The sequence below is a fragment of the Sinocyclocheilus grahami genome, unplaced genomic scaffold (genome assembly GCF_001515645.1).
Source record: "Sinocyclocheilus grahami isolate Dianchi unplaced genomic scaffold, SAMN03320097.WGS_v1.1 scaffold1425.1, whole genome shotgun sequence".
NCBI lineage: Eukaryota > Metazoa > Chordata > Actinopteri > Cypriniformes > Cyprinidae > Sinocyclocheilus > Sinocyclocheilus grahami.
This window is the reverse complement of record NW_015506604.1, coordinates 488858-510741: the sequence shown is the minus strand read 5'-3', so window position 1 is coordinate 510741 and position 21884 is coordinate 488858. Positions and strand designations below refer to the sequence as shown.

At 37.1% G+C, this 21884-nt stretch overlaps 1 protein-coding gene across 1 annotated transcript in view; it reads left to right on the top strand.

Annotated features, from left to right (window-relative positions):
• The first annotated feature begins 2985 nt into the window (after positions 1 to 2985).
• Positions 2986 to 21884, top strand: part of LOC107570195 (rho GTPase-activating protein SYDE2-like) — a 32054-nt gene continuing 13155 nt past the window's right edge. The window contains exons 1-4 of the mRNA XM_016256400.1: positions 2986 to 4318; positions 7209 to 7310; positions 10574 to 10741; positions 17527 to 18662. Of these exons, the coding sequence (XP_016111886.1) occupies positions 2986 to 4318; positions 7209 to 7310; positions 10574 to 10741; positions 17527 to 18662 (2739 nt within the window). The remainder of the gene's footprint in view (positions 4319 to 7208; positions 7311 to 10573; positions 10742 to 17526; positions 18663 to 21884) is intronic.

Sequence of the window (21884 nt, the reverse complement as noted above, 5' to 3'; positions counted from 1 at the left end):
ACACACACACACACACACACACACACATCACCCCACATCCTTGTTTACCACTGCGTGTGATTCTGCTGCAGGCTGCGACATGCGCACAGATGCTCAGACAAGACAGGCATGCGCTAGTGTGTGTGTGTGTGTGTGTCTGTGTCTGTGTGTGTGAGTGTGTGTGTGTGTGTCTGTTCACTACGGTGTGTGTGTGTGTGTGTGCGTGTTCACTACAGTGTGTGTGTGTGTGTGTGTGTGTGCGCGGGTGTGTGTGTGTGTGTGTGTGTGTGCGCGTGTTCACTGCTGTGTGTGGTGTGTGTGTGTGTGAGTGTGTGAGTGTGTGTGTGTGTGTGCGTGCGTGTTTGTGTGTGTGTGTGTGATTGCAGGGGGCTTTCGGTTGTTTTTCTGATACATTTCCCTGATTTCATAACTGAACATCCGAATCTGTCTCCTCAATCTGCCACTGCAAAACGTTCCTCATTAAGATGCATGACCCCAGTGCATGATGGGACAGGCAGGATCAGTGTTGGAGATGGTCAGATCCAGTGATGATTCAAATGATCCGCTTTATCTGCGACACAGTGACAGAAATGGGATAAAGAGATGAAGCTCGAATTACATCCTTTAAAGATCAAAAACTGTTTCCAAACTTGAGGTATATATATATATTATATGTATTAATATTATATGATATTGTATTATATTATTAATATATATTATATATATGAAAGTATTTATGTTTGTAAGTAACAATATGTTTTATTTAATATTGTTATATTTATTTATATATATATATATATATACACAATGTGAAAGATTGATATAATGTATATATTATTTATATAATATATTATAGAATTAATTAGAATATTTATAGAATAAATAATAATGTTATATGACAGTATTTTTCAAGTAACATTAATGTTATATTTATTATATATATTAATTATATTATTTTATATTATCTATAAATATATATGAAAATATTTAGAATTTTAAGTCTATATGTGTGTGTGTGTGTGTGTGTGTGTGTGTGTGTGTGTGGTTACTTAAATATTTTCAGTAATAAACTAGTATATACAAGTGTTCTTCTCCTGAATGTGTGTGTGTGTGTGTGTGTGTGTGTGTGTGTGTGTGTGTGGTTACTTAAATATTTTCAGTAATAAACTAGTATATACAAGTGTTCTTCTCCTGAATGATAAACAGTTAAGTATTGATTGATTATGTCATAAAATCAATCTTGAAATAATAAAAACAACTAGCAAAAATAGGGATTTGTGCATGTTAATTATGATTTTAATTTCTATGAGTTTATTGTTCTGTTTACAAACACTATAGATTTAAAAAAAAAAAAAAATGTTTAGCTGCATTTATAATAGTAATCAAAATACAGTCTTTAAATGCTGAACATTCCCCCCAAAAAATCAGAGCGGAAATGTTTGAATAATGCATTTATTGCTGAGGTAAATAAGGGATTAACATCCTCAGATGCTGTTGGTTTCTCTTGGCTCTCTCTCTGTCGGACGCTTGTCGGATCTAAAAGAAAAGCATGAGTCAGTATTTTAATCGCAGGATCTTTGAGGGAAGAGATGAAGTGATTTGCCGGATACTGACTGTCTTTCAGACAAACATTCCCGATTATTCCCAGAAGCCGGAGGCTGCCGGGACATGCAGGCGTGTTGATGGGATCTCTGCGTGCTTCGGTCCGTCTCAGACGTGTGCTGACAAGTTTGTAAACAAGAAGGCCGGAATATGAATGAGAAACAGTTTCCCTGCAGAGTCATTCCTGTGATGATTATCCTATTCAGACATAATCAGCCTATTAGTCCATATATCAGTGTTGAGCTGTAATCTATCTAAACAGGCCTGATCAGTGATATTATAAACCCATCGCCAACTCATCCAGGATGCTTGGGTCATAAATTAATACTGTCGTTATGGGACAATCATCAGGCTTAATAACTCACAGGTTAAAAATCGAATTAAGTTAACGGACCATAAAACTACAGCAATTCTACAAACTTGAGAAAGAATTCAGATCTATTTTTGGTAACATTGTCATTAACAAATATGCTGAACGGATCAAAGTTTATGAAGATTAAAATATTTTTAAATATATATATAAAAACAAATCATGACTGTCAGACCATTATTATTATAATTATTTTGTCTAGTTATATAATTTAATAATATTTTATATATATATATATGATATAGTAGGGTCATTTATTCTTTACTATTTTAAATATAATAAATCATACATTTATTATATACATTTTATTTAAAATTCTTATGATCTGTATATAATATAGCTTTACATATAGGTATCGTGAGTCCAAGTAAAATTATATAAATGAAAATTATATATATATACACTTTCACTGAAATATTAATTATATAATAAAAATATACTTTAATATGTTTATGCATAATACAATATTCACACTCATCATTTAATATAAACGTATACATTTTTTAGATGTTTCAATATATACATGATACATTTTTATTATACATTTATATTTTACATATATACTTTCATAAAAATATATAATAACATATATACATACACTTTCAAAAATATATGTTTTTTCATTTATGTATGAAATATATGTATGTTATGCATGTAATATAGTTTTTTAAGTAGTTTGTATTACTAGTATGTTTTAGGATAGAATGATGTACACACTTGCATGGACTAGTTGCTGGATGAGTGAAGTAGCTGCAGAGCTGCTGGATGCATGTGGAGTTTGTTTGAGCTCCGCCTCTAAACCTTTAACCCCCACAGAAACTATCTGAACTATTTCAACACACACACACACACACACACACACACACACAGAGAATGTGTGTGCGCGTGTGATTTGATTTCAGAGGATCATGGAGCAGCGCTCTGACCGCGGTGTGTCGGAGTGTCGTGCCCGCACGGATGCGCTTCTAACACGGTTACTTTTGCTCCGGAGCCCCGCTGAACGGAACTAAAGCTGGAGGATCGGATCGGTACCGATGGCTGATCCTCTGCGGAGGACAATTCTAGCCAAACTCAGGGGCAAGAAACCCAAAGGGAAAGACGCGAGCACCGCGAACCGGCCGAGAGAAGGTAAAGAAAAAGTTTCTCAAACGCAGACAGAGAGAGATTACATTTCACATGCGATGAGGGCTGAGGAGAGGTGTGTGGCCGCTCTCGGCTGCAGCGCGGCTCCCCGGTGCGCTGTGCGTGTCACCGGGTTCTCAGGGCCCGGGGGCCCCGCTGATCAAAGCGAGCGCACCGAGCTGAAGCGTCTCCAGACGCCGCGGGTCCGCGGAGACTCGGTCGGCTTCAGCGGCTGCGATTTAAAACCCCGACGAGAGGCTTTACAGCTAGCAGATGGTCAAGATCTAAAGAATAAAGGACCAAATGTTACACTACTCGAGCAAAAGGCCGGGGAAAACATTATGAGCGACTTTGAACGTCACGCCAGGGGCCCCCAGCCTCATGTGTTTGATTATATAGACGCGGAAAGCGATTTAATTCAGGTTATAGAGAGTTCGCTGGAATATCATGGAGAGTTTAGGATGCCCGCATTACAAAGTCCGAATTTTTTCCCCACTGATCTAAAAATAACAGTGGCCCCTGGGCTGAGAGATGGGGCCCCTCGACACCACTCAGTCGACAGCGAGGACGACGATTATTATGATAACCAAACTCTACCCTTTTATGAGTCTCACACTCACTTGAAAGAGCGAAATACGAATATCGGTGAGCCGATATCGGCGTCGGAATCTAACGAAACCGACAGATTGAAGTCCCAACTGAAAGAGGCGTATTATTTGCTAATAAACACAATGCACAACATCAGATTCGACGGTCAGGTCGAAGATAACGAATTTGTGGATCAGGCCAGTAGCGCTAGTCAATCCCACGGCAGCGTCAGCACAGAAAGCGACGCGTGTTCGTCCGAAGAACGTAACGATTCTGCGTTTCTCGGACGATGTGGGGTGGGTCTGACGGGGTCTTCGCAGAGCAGAAGCTTGCAGAATATTCACGACGCGACTCCCAAAACGACGCTCCAGCGGTCGGTGAGCGACAGCAAGGTGAAGTACTCGTCAAACCGTGAGGAAGAGTCGCGAGCCGCCGTCGCATCGGGTCTCGATGTGCAACAGGTGAACCCTACGGAAGCCCTCCCGACGCTTGCTTCAGCGCGCCGATCCTGCGACGACGCAGCGGTGCCCAAACATCCCGGAGTCACCGTCAACAAGATGCAAGAGTGGATGCAGAAAGGTCGCGTGCTTTCGTCCGAGATGAAGCAGAGGATCGCGGGTTCCTCGCTGAGAGCCAATCACGTGAGGCAGCAGACAGGTATGGACGGCCGCTGGCGTGGAGGACCTCAAAACCATCTCATTCATCTCACAATCTCTGGTGGAAAGCGCTGAGAGAGCTTCTCGGTGTCTTTTAACCGGTGCTGGGGTTTTTCCTCCTCTTCCTTCATGACTAATGCCGTTTCACCTAACACGGTTGGCAGGAGCGTGCCGGCGGGCCTGAGGCTGGATTGGTTCCTCTCCACTAACACACTCACTCTCTGAATAATTCATTTCACGCTTGTCTTCTTGGTGATGGTGGTGATTTTGTGCTGAGGTTAAATGTGAATGTTTATTGAACATGCGAGATGCTCGAACCCTTCTGCTGGTAAGATGTGTTATGGGTTATCAATGTATTTTATAGGTCCATCTGCAGCTCTGTCAAGTGTGTATCCAAGAAAACAATTGGTCGACGGCTATCTTCTATCATGAAACCAATAGGAATCATTGTGATTTTGCTTGCGTCCATTACTAATCTATTCAGAACTTTGAATTCCAGTGTAAACCACAAATCTGAACGTATCAGGCTACATTTTGGGACAGATATGCATCAAAGTTTGTTGTATTTTGTTTGTGCAGAGCAGTAACTTGGACTTCTTTTAGGTGTCTTGCATGTAAACCAATGATTTTGATAGATGCAGGCTTGTTTGTTTTCTGCACGCAGGCTTCAAATGCACGTTTATAGTCATGTTTAAATGCAGTCCTACGAGAAAACTACATGATTACACTGAAGACCAAAACAGACTTTGTAAATTGGTTTCAAGGCCAGATTTAAGGATAAGCTATTAACACAAGCAGAGCTCATCTTGTGTGTTGAATGTGGCCTTTGGGCAGTTTATGTAGAAATAATAGAGTTGCTCTTTACTGCCATGCGAGCAGAATTAGAGGAAGTGGACGTGGTGTTCATGGAGATTTACAATGCAATTGCATTTATGCATTTGGCAGATGCTTTTATCCAAAGTGACTTCAAGGAATAGTTCACCCAAAAAGCAAAGTTTAATCCAAACATGTGGATGAGTTTGTTTCTTCATCAGATTTGTATAAATGTAGCATTGCATCAGGGTCTCTGCAGTGAATGGGTGCCGTCAGAATGAGAGTCCAAACAGCTGATAAAAACTATCAGCTCTCATTCTGACGGCACCCATTCACTGCAGAGCATCCATTGCTGAGCAAGTGATGACTATTTTTTAATCACTGCATTTCCTAAGAATAGAACCCATGACTTTGGCATTGCTAGTGCATTTTCAGGGAGCGTGGCCAGGAAGCGTGTTTGTTTTTAAGGAGACAACTGTTGATGTACAGAAACACACACACACACACACACACACACACACACACCCCCACCCCCCCAACCTGTCTACACATCAGCATTGTGTGTGTGTGTGTCTCCCTGACAACATTATGCTTAACAATTTTATACAAAAAAGTGTATTTGCTGATGAGCCAGTGATGTTTGTTTTGGGCCGGAGGGAGCTGTTCTCGAGTGAGTTCCCGTCCCATGGGAACGCGGAGCCCCAGGGAGGGAATATTTGGAATGCCAAGGCCGTCGTTTCACTTGTTTGCTCTCTGTTCCTGAGGGCTTGAATGCAGGCGGGGATTAGAAAAGAGACATTACACGTTCGTTAAGGTAGGATTAGTCCGTCCTGTTATCCACAGCTTATTTTAATCTTAGGTGTCTGAGGTTTGAATGAGTGAACTGAACTTATTTTGGTAGCATTTGTGTGCTGATCTATTTAGATAGCCTGGTTTATTTGAGGAAAATACTGGTTAATCTCACACAAACCTTCAAGAACATGTTCAAATCATTTTTCAACCCTAATCACCCCTAAAAAGAAAATGAGACCTGTTTTTGTATCTTTAATATTATTTGCATTGTGTCATTATTTTCTTGACAATTATGCATTAATTTTCCCCCTCCCAAATATTTACAAATATATATTTTTGAATATATATATATATATATATATATATATATATATATATATATATACACATACAATTTTTATAAGTATGCAATGTAGTATTTGCTTTACTTCCTTTAATTTATGCTGATTTTAATGAAAAGTAATTGTTCCCTTTGATTATTTTCCTTATTGTTATGGTGCGTCTATGTATATACAGTGTATATATATATATATATATATATATTTAAATATTTAAATAATAGAATTGTAGTTGTAATTGTAATTATGAAGTCCCAGCTACCAATTTAGTAATGTAGTATTTGTTTTAATTCCTTCAATTTATGCGGATTTTAATCATTACACATTTTAATCATTTAAATCATTTAAATCTTTTTTTTTTTCACTATGCAATGTAGTATTTGCTTTACTTCCTTTAATTTATGCTGATTTTAATGAAAAGTAATTGTTCCCTTTGATTATTTTCCTTATTGTTATGGTGCGTCTATGTATATACAGTGTATATATATATATATATATATATATTTAAATATTTAAATAATAGAATTGTAGTTGTAATTGTAATTATGAAGTCCCAGCTACTATAAGTACAATTTAGTATTTGTTTTAATTCCTTTAATTTATGCGGATTTTAATCATTTAAAAAAAAAAACTCATTAATAAAGTAAAAAAATAAAAATCTTTTTTTTTTTTCACATTATAATAATTAAAAATACAATACAAAAAAAATAAAAATAAGCTTAATTTTTTTAGGCAGAATAACATTTCTTCAATTTTTTTCTTTTGCTTTTAGAGTGAAAGATTTGTATAAGATTCACACACACATTCATTAGAAGCACTGGAGCTGCAGTGATACGTTGGCCAGCAGTGCAGTAACATTGTGTCCAGTGTTGCTGTAACGCAGTGATCTGATTGGCCGGCGGTGGCGATGACATCATAACGAGATTGAGTGTCAGAATGTGTTCTTAGATGTCTGCAGTCTGGAGGATGTGGCTGCTGCAGTGATCTTGGGAATACTCTCGGATGACCGAAAGCCAGAAACTGGAGCACAATACGTGGAGGAGGGGGACGGTCGTTCCTCTCGAGCCCCGAGGGACGCTTGCTCATTTAAAAGCCCTAAAAACAGCCCGAAACCCAGAGCAAACGTGCTTTAAAATGCATTAGATAGAAATTAGATTGAAAAATATAAAAGCAAGTGCCACTTTTTTTCTAAAGAAACACTTTACAAGACTCACACTGGAGGGGAAAAGCAGTTTGAAATGATAAAGCAATAGATCTAGTGTTGAAAAATGACATTATTGTTCAAAATATTGGCACTTTTTGTGTTTGTGAAGCGATAGAAAAAACATGCAAATACAGAAAGTTTATCTGATAGTTTGTTACATAGTCTAATGACCATCAGGTGTTGTTTACGTGTATAAATGGTTTTGCTCTGGAGTTTCAGGGTTGTTTTAGCATTTTTAAATGAGAAAATGTGCAAGAAGTCTCCAAATAGTTTTCTAGCTCTTGTGATTTCCTTGAAAGCTGTTCTGGTTTCTCCCGCTGTAATTGTTTCATTGTACGGCTCGCTTGTGTGGCGGCCTGTAATCGAATCCGCTGCTCCATATGTAGACGTGTCTAAAGTTCACGCGTGTTTGTGTGTAAGTGTGCGGCTGATGTGCACGTGTGTGTGTGTGTGTATAAATATTGAGAGGAAGGCTGTAAACGTCATTCAGCAGGAATCCTGGGCGTGTGAGAGCTCGTCCTCCGTCATGAAAGAGCCTTTAACAGCGTCACAGCTGAGCTCTGAACTGCATAACCTCACACACAAACACAGTCACGCTGGTGTTGGACGTCTGCGTTCAGCCCTCTGCAAATCTGGATGCTCTCGAAGCACAGTTTCTGTACAGTTGAGTGAACCTCGTCAGTAGGCCCGTCACGATAACTTTTTGTTGTGCAATATATTGCCCCAGAAATAATTGCGATAAGCGATATTATTGTCCAAGACCATTTTATGCCACTGAATATATAATCATAATGTAACGGCATAATAATGCAAGATGCCCTACACACTTCCAAATGACAACAAACTTTTACTTTTTAAGAATATTTAGATCACGGAAATTAAGTATCAAAATATTAGATACCTTAAAACACTTGAATAAATAATAAACATTTTCTAACAAAAAGTGCAAAGTAACAAGTACAAAAAAAAAGAAAAATGCAGAAAGAGCTTGTATGGAGATGTTTCCATCTACAGATTTTTCCCGGACCTTCTTTTCTCTGTAAATGAAGGCTGCACTGTATTGCAGAAAAACACAATCACTACTCCGCAGTCAGATGTCCGTCAGATCCCTAAACAAGACCATATCTGCAGATTAAAGCATTTATTAAATGTGAACTAGCACCTCATGACTGCACCGCGTTATGTACGAGAAGCTGCGAAAGACACAAGCGCAAGTGGAATGTACAAAACATGGTGACATGAATTTTGAAGTAAATATAAAGGGGTAAATATAAAAATGATTGAGGTCATGTACATATATTGCGTGATAAGTCAACATATTGATTATTGCGACAGGCCTACTCATCAGTCCTTTAAAGTGTCTTTACAGATGCTATTTGTTTATTTATATATGTTAATATATTAGTTCATTTGTATATTTTCCCGTTTTGGTCGTTTTCTTTCTATATATATAGTTTTATAAAACTTTATTTCAGTTTTAGTTATTTTAGTGCATCAAGTTAAACTAAATGAAAATAAGGTAAATTAACTTAATCAAATTAACTACTTATTTATTATTATTTAGCTGTTTTTTCCTTGCATGTTTGAGTCAGCCTCCATCTCTCATTTATGCATTCATTTATTTTATTTATTTATTGTTTGTTTGTGTGTTATTTAGCTGTTTTTTTCTTGCATTTTTTGCATCAATCTGTCTCTCATTTATTAATTTATTAATAAATTAACTGATTTCTTTCTTTAAAATGTTTATTTATTTATTTAGCATTTTCCTTACATGTTTAAGTCAAGCTCATCTCTCATTTATTTATTAATTAACTTAATTAAATGAATTAAATTTATTGTTATTTAGCTGTTTTTTTTTCTTGCATGTTTGCATCAATCTCTCATTTATTAATTTATTACTGAATTAACTGAATTAATTTATTTAACTGTTTTTTCCATTGCATCTTTGCATCTCCATTTCTTATTTATTTAATAATGAATTTACGTATTTTATTTATTCATTTATTATTATTATTATTTAGCTGTTTTTCCCATGCATGCTTGAGCCAATGTCACAAAAACATCGATATTGTTATTGTAGTTTTAATGTCTTTAATGCGATGAATGTTCAACACGTCTGTAATGAAATGTAGTTTTAGAGAAAGAAATACAACATCAAGCATTGTAGAAACTTCTGATGGTATGTTTTCGTCTGGCCCTCCAGCTGTGCAGAAGATAGTGGTGTGAATTCACAGTGACGGCTCATGATTAGTGCTGATATGAACGCTGACTTTGTGCTTTCGTTCATTTTTAATCATTTTAATTTTTTTTTCTTTTTCTTTTTTGAAGCGCTTTAGGAATTTAGTACAAGACAACATTTCTCATTTTCGCTTACTTTACGTTTTATGTCTAGTGTTTATTATTTTACTTTATTTCGGTTTTATTTCAATGAACAAAAATGTGTTTTTGATAGTTTTAGTTAACGATAGCAACACTGGTTGTAAATATAAGAACAAAATTAAATTAAAATGAAAACTAAAACTGAAAAATACATAAAGTAAAATAAATATATATGACTTCACTTCATTAAACTACAGTTCGTGAAATAGAAAAATAATTATTTGTATACTATTATTTTACATTAGCTTCTATTTTTGTATTTTAACTTTTCAGTTTTTTTTTTTCATTTTAGGTTGTTTTGTTTTGTAATCGTGTTATTTTGTCTTTTTTTTTGTTTTTGTATTTCTAAATAATATCATTTATTTAATTTATTTTTATTTCAGTTTTAGCTTTATTTCAGTTCAAGTGCTTTTGTCGTTTTACTAGTTTTTTATATTTCTAAATAGTTTTCTTTTTTAAATTTATTTTAATTTCAGATTTTGTTTTCAGCATTTCTAATTTTTTTATGTTTTACATTTAATATTTTTTTATTTAAAATTAATAACATTTTATATAAAAATGTTAATGTTATATTTATACTAATATTTAGATTTTATTTCAGCTTTATTTAATTGAACACAAAATGTTTTCAATAGTTTTAGTTGATAGCAACACTGCTTGTAAATCTAAGAATACAGTGCAGATACTGTAAATGTCCAGTGGTTTGATGGCGTTTCATTCACGTCTACAGAAGCGCCGGACCCAGCCGAGGACGACGCAGACGCCGAGGGAGAGATCTGGTACAACCCCATCCCAGAGGATGAAGAGCGCGATCTGCCGAACTGTGTTCCCGCCGTCAGAATCCAGACGGGACGAGCCAGAGACGAAACACAGCCGCAGGAGGAGAGCAGAGCCACAGGTGCAGCTGCTTTTCATGTGGTTTTAATGAGCTTTCATTCAGGAATTGGTTGTAAATCTGACAAATAATTAAATAGAAATGACAAGTAACACATTGAATTAAATGTATCATTTTGAAGTCGGAAGACTGGAATGTTATTGTTTTGTAAAACATGCTGAAAAAAAAATTATAATTTTTTTACAATGAGTGCTTTTTGTAAGGCTGCACAGTTTGGCCCACAAATCTGTGATTATGTATCAAAAAGACTATATAATAATAATAATAAATTGTTATTATTTTATCATATTACTAAAATGAGAAATATTATTTTAGCTATAATTCTCTGTAAAATAATGTGAAGAAAACAATGATGATAAAAAATAAAAAATTATATTTATTTATTTAATATTATTGAATTATGTTACTAAAATGAGAAATATTATTTTAGCTATAATTCTCTGTAAAATAATGTGAAGAAAACAATGATGATAAAAAATAAAAAATTATATTTATTTATTTAATATTATTGAATTATGTTACTAAAATGAGAAATATTACTATGATATTTACTACAATTATACTGTAATAGACTATAAAATATATTTTTTAAATTTTATAATAATAATAGTAATAATAATAATAAATTAATATTTTTATGATATTACTAAAATGAGAAATATTAGTTTAGCTATATTTCTCTGTCAAATAATGTGAAGAAAATAATCATGATAAAAATTTTAATAAAATAATATTTATTATTATTATTGAATTACATTACTGAAATGAAAAACATTACTATGATATTTGCTAAAATTATATTGTAATAGATTATAAAATAATAAAAAAATATATAATAATAATAATAGTAATAAAAATAATAATAATAATAATAATTGTATATGTTAAATGTGAAGTGTTGAATTTTCTTGTAAAATAAAATATTAAATAAAAAATAAAAATAAACATTTTGTTCAGTTTTTGCTTGTTTGTAAGTCTGCACAGTTTGGCCCCAAAATATGTGATTATATATTTTAAAAAACGCTATAATAATGATAATATTAGTAATAATAATTAATATTATTTTATTTAATTTGTTACAAAAAATATGAAACAATATGAGACATGTGAAGAATGTTTTTTAAATATTTTATTTTACAGAGCAAACAGTAAAATTGCAATATTAATGTCCATGGTATTAATTTCCTAATTTTCAAAGGTTAAACCGCTTTTATTTTGCTGGAAAACCACAGGGAGCCCTTAAAGCTTAATAAAAGGTTTATAAGCACTTCTTATTACAAGTTTGTGAAGATGTTTGGTGCATGTTGTGTTTTCAGATGCAGGTTATGAGCCTCTCAAACTCAGAAACAGAGATGAGTTCACACGAAGCAGCATTTACTGTGAACGAAGAGACTGAAAACACCGGATCATGAGCTGCTCGCGTGTAAATGAACACAGTGCCGCGCTTCACTCTTAAACACACAGTGCATTTATTTATCAATAATCACACTAAGCCATATCATGGTTTTCAGTTTATGCAGCTCTAGGCTAAAGGAACGTTGCACAGGTTTTCTGGCTTGTATCATATGTGAGCCTGGAGCACAAAAGCAGTGTTGAGTCGCTGGGGGATATTTGTAGCAATAGCCAAAAATACATTGTATGGGTCACAATTATACATTTCTCTTTTATGCCAAAAATCATTAGGATATTAAGTAAGGATCCGTGAAGATATTTTGTAAATGTCCTACTGTAAATATATCAAAACTTAATTTTTGATTAGTAATATGCATTGCTAAGAACTTCATTTAGACAACTTTAAAGATGATTTTCTCAATATTTAGATTTTTTTGCACCCTCAGATTCCAGATTTACAAATATTGTCCGATCCTAACAAACCATGCATCAATGCAAAGCTTATTTATTCAGCTTTCAGATGATGCATAACTCTCAATTTTGAAAAATGGACCCTTATGACTGGTTTTGTGCTCCAGGGTCACATATCATCTCTGGCTCTCAGGACTCTCGCAGCTCTGTGTTTAGCGTCGTATGAATGTGTGGCATTATTCACTAATGCAGTCATGTCTATTAAAGACTCCTGTCAGCGAACTAGTGAAGCTGTCAGCGTAACGCTTCCCTTGAGCTGAAATACTAGCTACAAACACATCTTTGAGTTAATGTCTGTTAGCGTCGGCTCTGTTTGTTTGACCAGCGCTCGTGTGATGTGGTCACATTCATTAAGCTGATCATGTTAAACCTGTAATTAACGTCAGGTTGGATCTGAGAGGGCGAATTTCTGCTCTGTTATATGAAGTGACTTTTTGTCTGTTTGTTAGATTTTGTGACGTATTTGAGCTTTTTGAGTGTAAAAATCAACCTGCTGCTTAATCTCACGTTTGTGCGTTTTAAAAATAGTGTGTAACACTGGTCACATGATATGTGAAATCAAGTGCGCTGCATTGTGTGGTTTGTTGTATAATGCACACTTTAGCAAACGTAGTAGCTCATGCAGGTATTCGATGCATACTGTGGAAATAGCACAGCTAGTATGTTAGTGTGCTATTTTGATTTCTGAACACAGTCCAGGTCTGGATCTGTCCTGGAACATAAAGTCCACTTTTTGGATAAAATCAATGTTTTTTTTTGGTCAAATATCTTTGTTTCACTTGAAACTGTTACTTTACAAAAGCGAAATGGTTGTTTTGTCTTTTAAAGGTCATTTTGAGACTCTTCAGTGTTGATGTGAAGTTCTTCTGTGCACTGGTTGAGCTTCTGCCACGTTTGTGTGAGAAGCGTGCTCGTGCGCGTGAGTGTGCGTTTTTTAGGCTCTGTTCTGAATGCTGTGCTGTGTTCCATTCCGGATCTTTCCTCCTGTGCTGTTGACTTTAGCTCCCATCCCAACACCCCTCCGAAACACGAGCGACCCAGAGACGTCTGAGCGCTCGCACGGCTTTTACATGTCATAGTGATGACATGGAGACGGTAATATTACCCACAATCCCATGGGTGGCAGGTAACCGGATCTGAGTGTGGCGTTGCGAAAGGCAGCAGTCCACCCTGACCTTGAGTGGTGTGTGTGTGTGTGTGTGTGTGTCTGTCTGTCTGTCTGTCTGTCTGTCTGTCTGTCTGTCTGTCTGTCTGTCCGTTTGTCTGTGTGTGTGTGTGTGTGTATGTGTTTGTCTGTGTGTGTGAGTGAGTGTTGCGTGTGAGTGTGTGAGTGTGTGTGTGTGTGTGTGTTTGTCTGTGTGTGTGTGAGTGTTGTGTGTGTGTGTGTGTGTGTGTTTGTCTGTGTGTGTGTGAGTGTTGCGTGTGCGTGTGTGTGTTTGTGTTTGTTTGTGTGTGTGTCTGTCTGTCTGTGTGAGTGTGTGTGCGAGTGTGTCTGTCTGTGTGTGTGTTTGTGTGTGTGTGTGAGTGTTGCGTGTGTGTTTGTGTGTACGTGTGTGTGTGTGTGTGTGTGTGTGTGTGTGTGTGTGTGTGGGTTTGTGCGTGTGTGTGTGTGTGTGTGTGCGTGTGTGTGTGCGCGTGTGTGTGTGTGTATTTAATAAATTAACTATGGATAATGTTGAAAGATCACTTTGTATCTCAATATTTCTCTATTGAATGAATTATATTTGATAAAGTATGATAAATTTTCACATTAAAATTTTGTCATTTTGTAAAATTATCTGAAAACAATGTTTTGATAGCTGTCAAAAAAGTATTAAACTTATTTTACAGAAATATAATGAAATTATATTCTACATTCCTATTTAGGGAATAACGCCTTACAAATGAATGATCAATCATTTACATTTTGGAGCTTGTGTTGGGCAAATGGCAGCCCTCTATTGTGTGACTCTGTTTGAATTTCATTCAATTGTAATTCAGTAAATTCCTCTTCCTGTCATTACTATTCAAATTCCAATGCAACATCCTGCAGGGTGTGAGCAGTTCAATTCAGATTCACACTCATGAATTAAACGAGAGCCTTAAAGTATTAACGTCTGAATTTGGCCTAGCCCTGTGTGTGTGTGTGTGTAACAGAGCTTTGTTCTGTGGCTTTAAATGAAGCTCTTGAATCATTTAGAGAGAAAAGATCTGTGATCAGTTCAACTCACAGTCCATGACATCAGACTTCACTATCTCAGATAAACACTTCAGTTTTCTCTCTGTCACTAATGACACTGTGTGTGTGTGTGTGTGTGTGTGTGTGTGTGTGTGTGTGTGAGAGAGAGTGTGTGTGAGAGAGAGTTTTAAGGCTGTAAAATGTCTTCTGACACTCTATAATTAGTGTGACTGGTGACCAGATCGACCCACTCACCACCTGTCACAATCATAAATGTAAAGTAAATGCACACACAGTCAGTGAGTGAGTGAGTGTTATTAACCCTTTCATATACACAGTGTATATACAAAAAGGTTACAGTATGTCAATAGAAATTAGATTTTCAGGATATAAACTCTTTAAATAAATCTAGTGTTTTGATTAGAGATGCTGTTTCCTGAGTGGACGAGAACAGGGGTGTGTGTGTGTGTTTTGGAATGCACCCTTGCCTCCTTATCTGAGACTCTGTGTGTGTGTGAGTGTGTGTGAGTGTGAGTGTGAGTGTGTGTGTGTGTGTGTGTGTGTGTGTGTGTGTGTGTGTGTGTGTGTGTGTGTGTGTGTGTGTGTGTGTGTGTGTGTGTGAGAGGGCCGGGGTCGCATATTTACATCTGTAGGTTTTCACTTGCATGTACGGCTGTATACTGTTAAATTAGCTACACTGACAAAAAAAACCAACTTATTTTCACTAATAAATTGCAGAAAATGTAACAAATAATTGCAGCAAATAACACATTGAATTAAACATGACATTTTTAAACGTGAAGTATTTTCTTGTAAAATGTACTGTAATTTTATTTACAACTTTTAACCGTGTAAAAGTGTGTGATAATGGTTAAACTGATCATGATTATTTTGCTCATTATAATCACGATTGTTCTTTTTTACATTTCATTAGAATTATTGAACATTTTCATAATCACAAATCAACAGAATGTCCACTCATATGCATGTATTATATTTAAATGATAAATATTAACACTCTCTTTATGTTGTGAAACTGGTCAAATCTTAGAAAATAGTAAAATGTCAAATGAAAAAAAAGTGAGCCAATCCCAGGCAATTATACTTATAATTATTTGAGAGAAGCAGAAATCATGATCAAGATTAAAATATGATTAGTCATAGATTAGCCTCTATGAAACACAGATATTTAGTAAAAATTCCGATCCACCTCAAATCAAATTAGCTTTAAATCTCATTCACACTTGCAATCAATTTGTCTGGATTATTTTTAGATTTACTTTTATGTAAGTAATTCGTGCCTTGTGATTGGATTGTGAAAAGCAGACTGATATTATTGGTTGGCTTTATTGTTCTCCTCCCACATTCAGAGGCAGAAAAAAAAACATTTTGAAAAACATTTGTCTTCAGAATAACATGCATTGATAAACAACAAACTAGATAAATGTAAGTTGTCTAGTTAAGCATTCAAATTGTGCAAATGGACTCAGTGGGTCTTTCTAACCCAGTTTAGTCTGACAGAATTTATAGAGGTTTAATTCTGACCTATTCCAAAACACAAGATCGACATGAGGAGTAAATTATGACAAAATCTTCATATTTGTGTGGACTGTTTTTTAAAAAAGACACACACACTTGCAACCCTAAAGTGTGAACCTCTGTCCCGTCTCCTCCACCTCAGTCTCTCTCAAAACAGTCTTTCTCTTTTTCCTTGCCTCCCTCTTTTTTGGTCTCTTCACGCTGGCATGTCTCTCTCTCTTTAACAGAATTGGGTCTTTGTTTTATCTTGGTGGGTGAGTACCAGATCAAACGGCGGGTGTTGAAGGAGGCCCTGAACTGTGGCAACAGAGCCGCTGTTGTAGTAAAGCAGACGAACGTGCCATGTGATCAGAGAGAAAGAGAGGGCGAGGTAGAGGAAGGAGACCGATCTGGGTTGCATGTTCAAGAAATCTGTTTTGTCAGCCACTGCATATTGACTGCGGTAACACACTGTGGAGATAATGGCATCCCAGGTCCAGAAGTCCCTCGTAAAAGGAATCTATTAATCGAGAGAGCAAGAGCAAATTATGCTGAGGCTGATAGAGCAATTTAACCACAGCGAAAGTCTGGTTTATCTCTCCGCACTGGAATGTTCCACAGATGTTCTGTGTTTTTGATGTGTGTGACTGAACTGGAAAGGGACTTTTTGGGATATATATAATTATTATGGCGTGTATGTGCGTAGAGAAAAGGGAAATCCTGTGGACTTAACAGGAGTGAACAGGCCAAAAGAGATAGTAAAGAATTATGGGTAATGAGTCAAATTGTCCAATTATTGGGGTTGTTTCGAGCACACAACAAGGGTTTTGGTTAGGTAAAGGAATAATTGATTACATGTTTTTTGAAGAACTGAAGATATAAGTTTTGAACTGTTACACCTTGGACATGCGTTGATTTTGGATGGGAGTCATTTATTCTGCTTATTTCCATTGTACATGTCTATATAATGTGACATTTTTAAAGTCCTTAAAGCACTCTTGTTTGTACAGCTTCTACCAATAAAGTATCTTGCTTTGAATATTCCAAATCACTGTTGCTGTTTTGGAAAGAATTTGGCTTGAATCCTTGAAGCGTCTATAAGATAATCAGAATAAGGAATTTATTAATCCTGTGGTATAAGATTCACTTAAAACATATACCCACAAGAGGTATTGAGTTCATCTGAGGGTCCGCTATGATCAATGACTTGGGCAATGTACTAATTAAACTCTCCTCTTTCATTCCACAGATCCTTCAGAGCAATCCACTGGTGGACTTTCTCCCTCTTCTAGTCCCAATCTAGCTAAAAGGAGCACTGCTATCAACTGGTCTTTTCCTGATAAAATCAAGTCACCACGGACTGTCCGAAAACTGTCCATGAAGATGAAGAAACTGCCTGATCTGAGTCGGAAGCTTAGTGTTAAAGGGACCCCATCTAGCACTGTGGCCATCAGCAACGGCCAATCAGAAACCAGGGCCCACTCACCTAGAGCCAATGGGATGGCAGAGTTGGGCCAGTCCCAGCCCAGACTGTCCCCGGCGGGTGTGACGACTGCATTGGCGAGTGGTAATGTGATTTGGCGATACCATCTGGACAGCAGTGTTATTTTGCAGCACAACTTTGATAAGAGAAGGAGCAACACCAGTGGCGTTCCCAAATCGGCCAGTAAGGGAGGTTACCTAAGTGATGGAGACTCACCCGAACTTGTAGCCAAGTCAGGAAAGCACGGAAACTCAGACAGAAAGAACGGTAAAACCCCAGACAGGGATCCCAATGGGAATGGCGGAAGTCCGAAGCTGCCTGGCACGGAGCTGGATATCGATGCCTTCCGTTCGTACAGTTTCTCTGAGCAGCCAAAGTGCCTAACGTACATCTCTGGACTAATGAGTCTGCACTTCTATGGCGCAGAGGACCTAAAGCCACCGCGGGTTGATTCTCGCGACGTCTACTGTGCCATCCAGGTGGACTCTGTCAATAAAGCTCGCACGGCCTTGCTGACCTGTCGGACAGCCTTCCTGGATATGGACCACACCTTCAACATTGAGCTGGAGAACGCTCAGCACCTCAAACTTGTCGTCTTCAGTTGGGAGTCAATTCCGCGAAGGAATCGAGTGTGCTGCCATGGAACTGTGGTTCTCCCGACCTTGTTTCGTGTGAGTAAGACGCACCAGCTTGCGGTCCGCTTGGAACCACGTGGAATGATCTACGTGAAGCTGAGCCTCATGGAGCAGAGGCAAAACTCTCTTGATGGCCCAGAGGGGGATCATGAAATACAGGTGTTTGGCCTAGAGGCTCGGCGCGTGGTAGAACGGGAAGCTTCAGGATTAATGGTTCCATTGCTCATCGAGAAATGCATCTCTGAGATCGAGAGGCGGGGTTGTCAGGTGAGTAAGTGGAGCAGATCTTTATGGTTCTTTACCCTGCATGCAGTTCCAAACCAAATCTCCAATTTAAAGGGGAAGTGTGTGTAATACTTTTGCTGTCGAAGTACTTAAAGTACTTCTATTCATGTTTAATCTGCAACTAGAAGTAAGCCATTGGTATGTTGACTTTTAAAAGGACGTCACACTGTGGCACCTTTAAAAGTGTTGTAGAAGAGTTTGAGAAGTTGACTTTCTAAAGAACGTCACACTGTGGCACCTTTAAAAGTGTTGTAGAAGAGTTTGAGAAGTTGACTTTCTAAAGAGCGTCACACTGTGGCACCTTCAAAAGAGGCCTAGTAGAGTTTGGGACATTGACTTTCTGAAGAGTGTTTTTGCAGTACGACCTCAGTCTGAACAGTCATATCGGTTCATGCTGCTTTTTACGTCACTCTGGATGACGGGAGTCATTCCAAAGATTTTACATACCAGAAGTTCTTTGGTCACTTGGTTAATATGGAAGACAGCTGCGAAGGTAGTCAGTGCAGGGACAGTGAGGTACGCCTAAGTATTACGGTGACAGCTCTCTCCAAGCAAAACTAGAGGAAAAACTGTACAAGACAAGCTTTGCTCTCTTTCCCCTTATCCTCGTCTGGTTTCCATGGCACATCACCTTATAAATAAATGTGTAAATGCTGACTGTAGTGCCTCCATGTTTACTTCCGTATGACAGCCTGCTGCTATGTTGTTCTTTTGCGCATGTGGGTAATTTCAGGACCGTTACCAGTTTACACTTGAATCTGATATTGGCCACATTTACAAAATAATGTGAACAGCCAGAAAACTGAGCACTAAAGCTTGAAATGTGATTGTAGCCCATGGGTCTCTTCTGTCATTTGTTAGGCTTCGGTTAAAGTGAGCTTGCCAACTGTTCTAAAGTTCTTGTCCATGAACATTACACACTCACACAAACAAGCTTAGCAAGGCCTCTCGGTGGTTTGTGTGCACAGGCATATTGCCAAAGTCCTGGCCATTCATCCCTGTTATACACACACACAATCTGTCTCTGTTACAGTGTCACCCAGAGTTTAATGCTGTTCTCGTCCATTCATCCCACCAAGTGTGTCTGCCGTCAACCCACAAAACAACTCCGACTGCTGTTCTCAGATCAGATCTACCCCTGCAGCTCAATACTCACACATGGGAAATCTGATTCTAGATCAGCTGAGAGAGACTTTCAGCCCATATTGGTGTAAAAATTCTTGTAGGTCCTTTGGGAAAGCTTTAAAATTCTGCTGGGATCATGAGGGTGTTTTTCTCAATCTGTCTTGGGTTGTTTTTACCACAGCTGACCCCTTTGTGGAGCGTTGTCAGCCTCCGAATGCTAAATCTGCAGCTAAAGCCCATATATCTGATTTTTATATCCGCATATTAAATTTAGCATGGTTTTACTTATTCTTGTGCTACTCCCAGTCATCACTTTTTTGAGATGATGCAACCTAGCAAGGTCGTGTGACAACAGTGTAACATACTACAAATGTTTGTTGCACACTGTATAGTGTTTCAGATCCTATTTTAAGTTAGTATGCAGTATGCATTAAAAACTGCAGTTTTTCATATTTAGGAGTTGTTCACCTCGGAACAAACAACTACATTGATTGCCAAACCCAACAAGATGGCTCAAAGATTCATGCAATGTAGTGAGGTCAAGTCACAAGTGCAGCATACTGATTATTGCATACTTTTAAAACTTTTTCCTTGTTTTTATTTTATTTATGCATGCATTTGTTTTATTATGCAATTATATATGTATGGATTTATCTATTTATTTATGCATTTATTTATGCATTTGTGTATTTTTGCATTTGTTTATGCATAAATAGTGACAAGTGCAGCATACAAGTTTAAACCGATGATTATTGCATACTTAATACTATTGAATACTATTTTCAAGCTTATTCCTTGTTTTTATGTATTTATTCATGCATTTATTTATGCATTTGTTTATGCATTTGTATATTTATGCATAAATAGTGACAAGTGCAGCACTATTTCAAAAGATTGATTATTGAATACTTCAAACTACTGAATACAATGGTTTCTTCATTTTTTTAAGCATACACTTCATACTGTGCAGTGTGTAAGTGCTGTTAACCTCCAAACAAACTACACTACACTACTAAAACTGACATTTTTCAGAAGCTCTAATCTGTGGTATTCCTGATACCAGTGATGCATAAATGTGCAATTATTGCATTTATTTCTGAGATGATAATTAGATGTTTCTTGCCAATGTAAATATGCTTGGTCATGTGACAGCAACATAGTTTAAGTGTTTAGTTTAATAGAGACAGTAATTATGGACTGTATACTGCAGTATGTACTGTGGAATTTGCAGTAGTCCAACCTAGCCTATATTGTTCTGTATTCAGTTCAACAAATTGTTCTTGAAATAAGTGAACTTGGTTTAATATCAGAGCTTAGCTGCTCACTGTGAAGAGTTCTTTACTAAAGCCTGAACTCAGTATAGTTTGTCTTAAGAAAGCCTCTCCTCGGGGCTTCAGACGCACAACATGCACAGGTCACGTATGCTAAAGGAATGTTTCTTGTGAACTATGGCCAGGGGAAAACCACCAACCTGTGCGGGTAAATGATTAGCTGTGTGCCGTGAGGGTTTTTCCACAGCCCTTCCTGCCTATTTAAAGGAATAGTTCACCTACAAAATGAACATTTTTGTCTCTTTTTTTCTCTTAAATTTTGTCCTTTTATTCAGAGTATTCTCTTTTCCATTCAACAAAATTGCAATTTATATTTTCAAGATCACACAATTAATTTTTGGGAGAACTATTCTTTTGAATTCATAACTTAAAAATATACTTTCTGTGCCTCAGAGTTTTGAGTTATGAGGTTCATTTCGAACTGTTATTTTATGAATCAGCCTGTGACCTCTGAAGTTTGACCTACTGAAGAGCAGCTCCGGAAACCAAGCGTCGAGTCCATGTTGGCTTGTGCCCAAATAAAAAATTCCTCTTTGGGTTTAATGCATGTCACGTTAGCGGTAGCGTGGAATCTGTGGTCACATGCAGAGTTACAGGCGAAGCTAAAATTGAAGACCAACCCAGAACCAGGATGTGTCCTTTACTAGGGGAAGAAAAGAGGAAGGTTTTAGTGGATTCAGGAAACTCTTCAGCTGTTTTTAACAAGACTGTGGTCAAGCTATTATTTCCTCTGGGTGACATTTTTAGA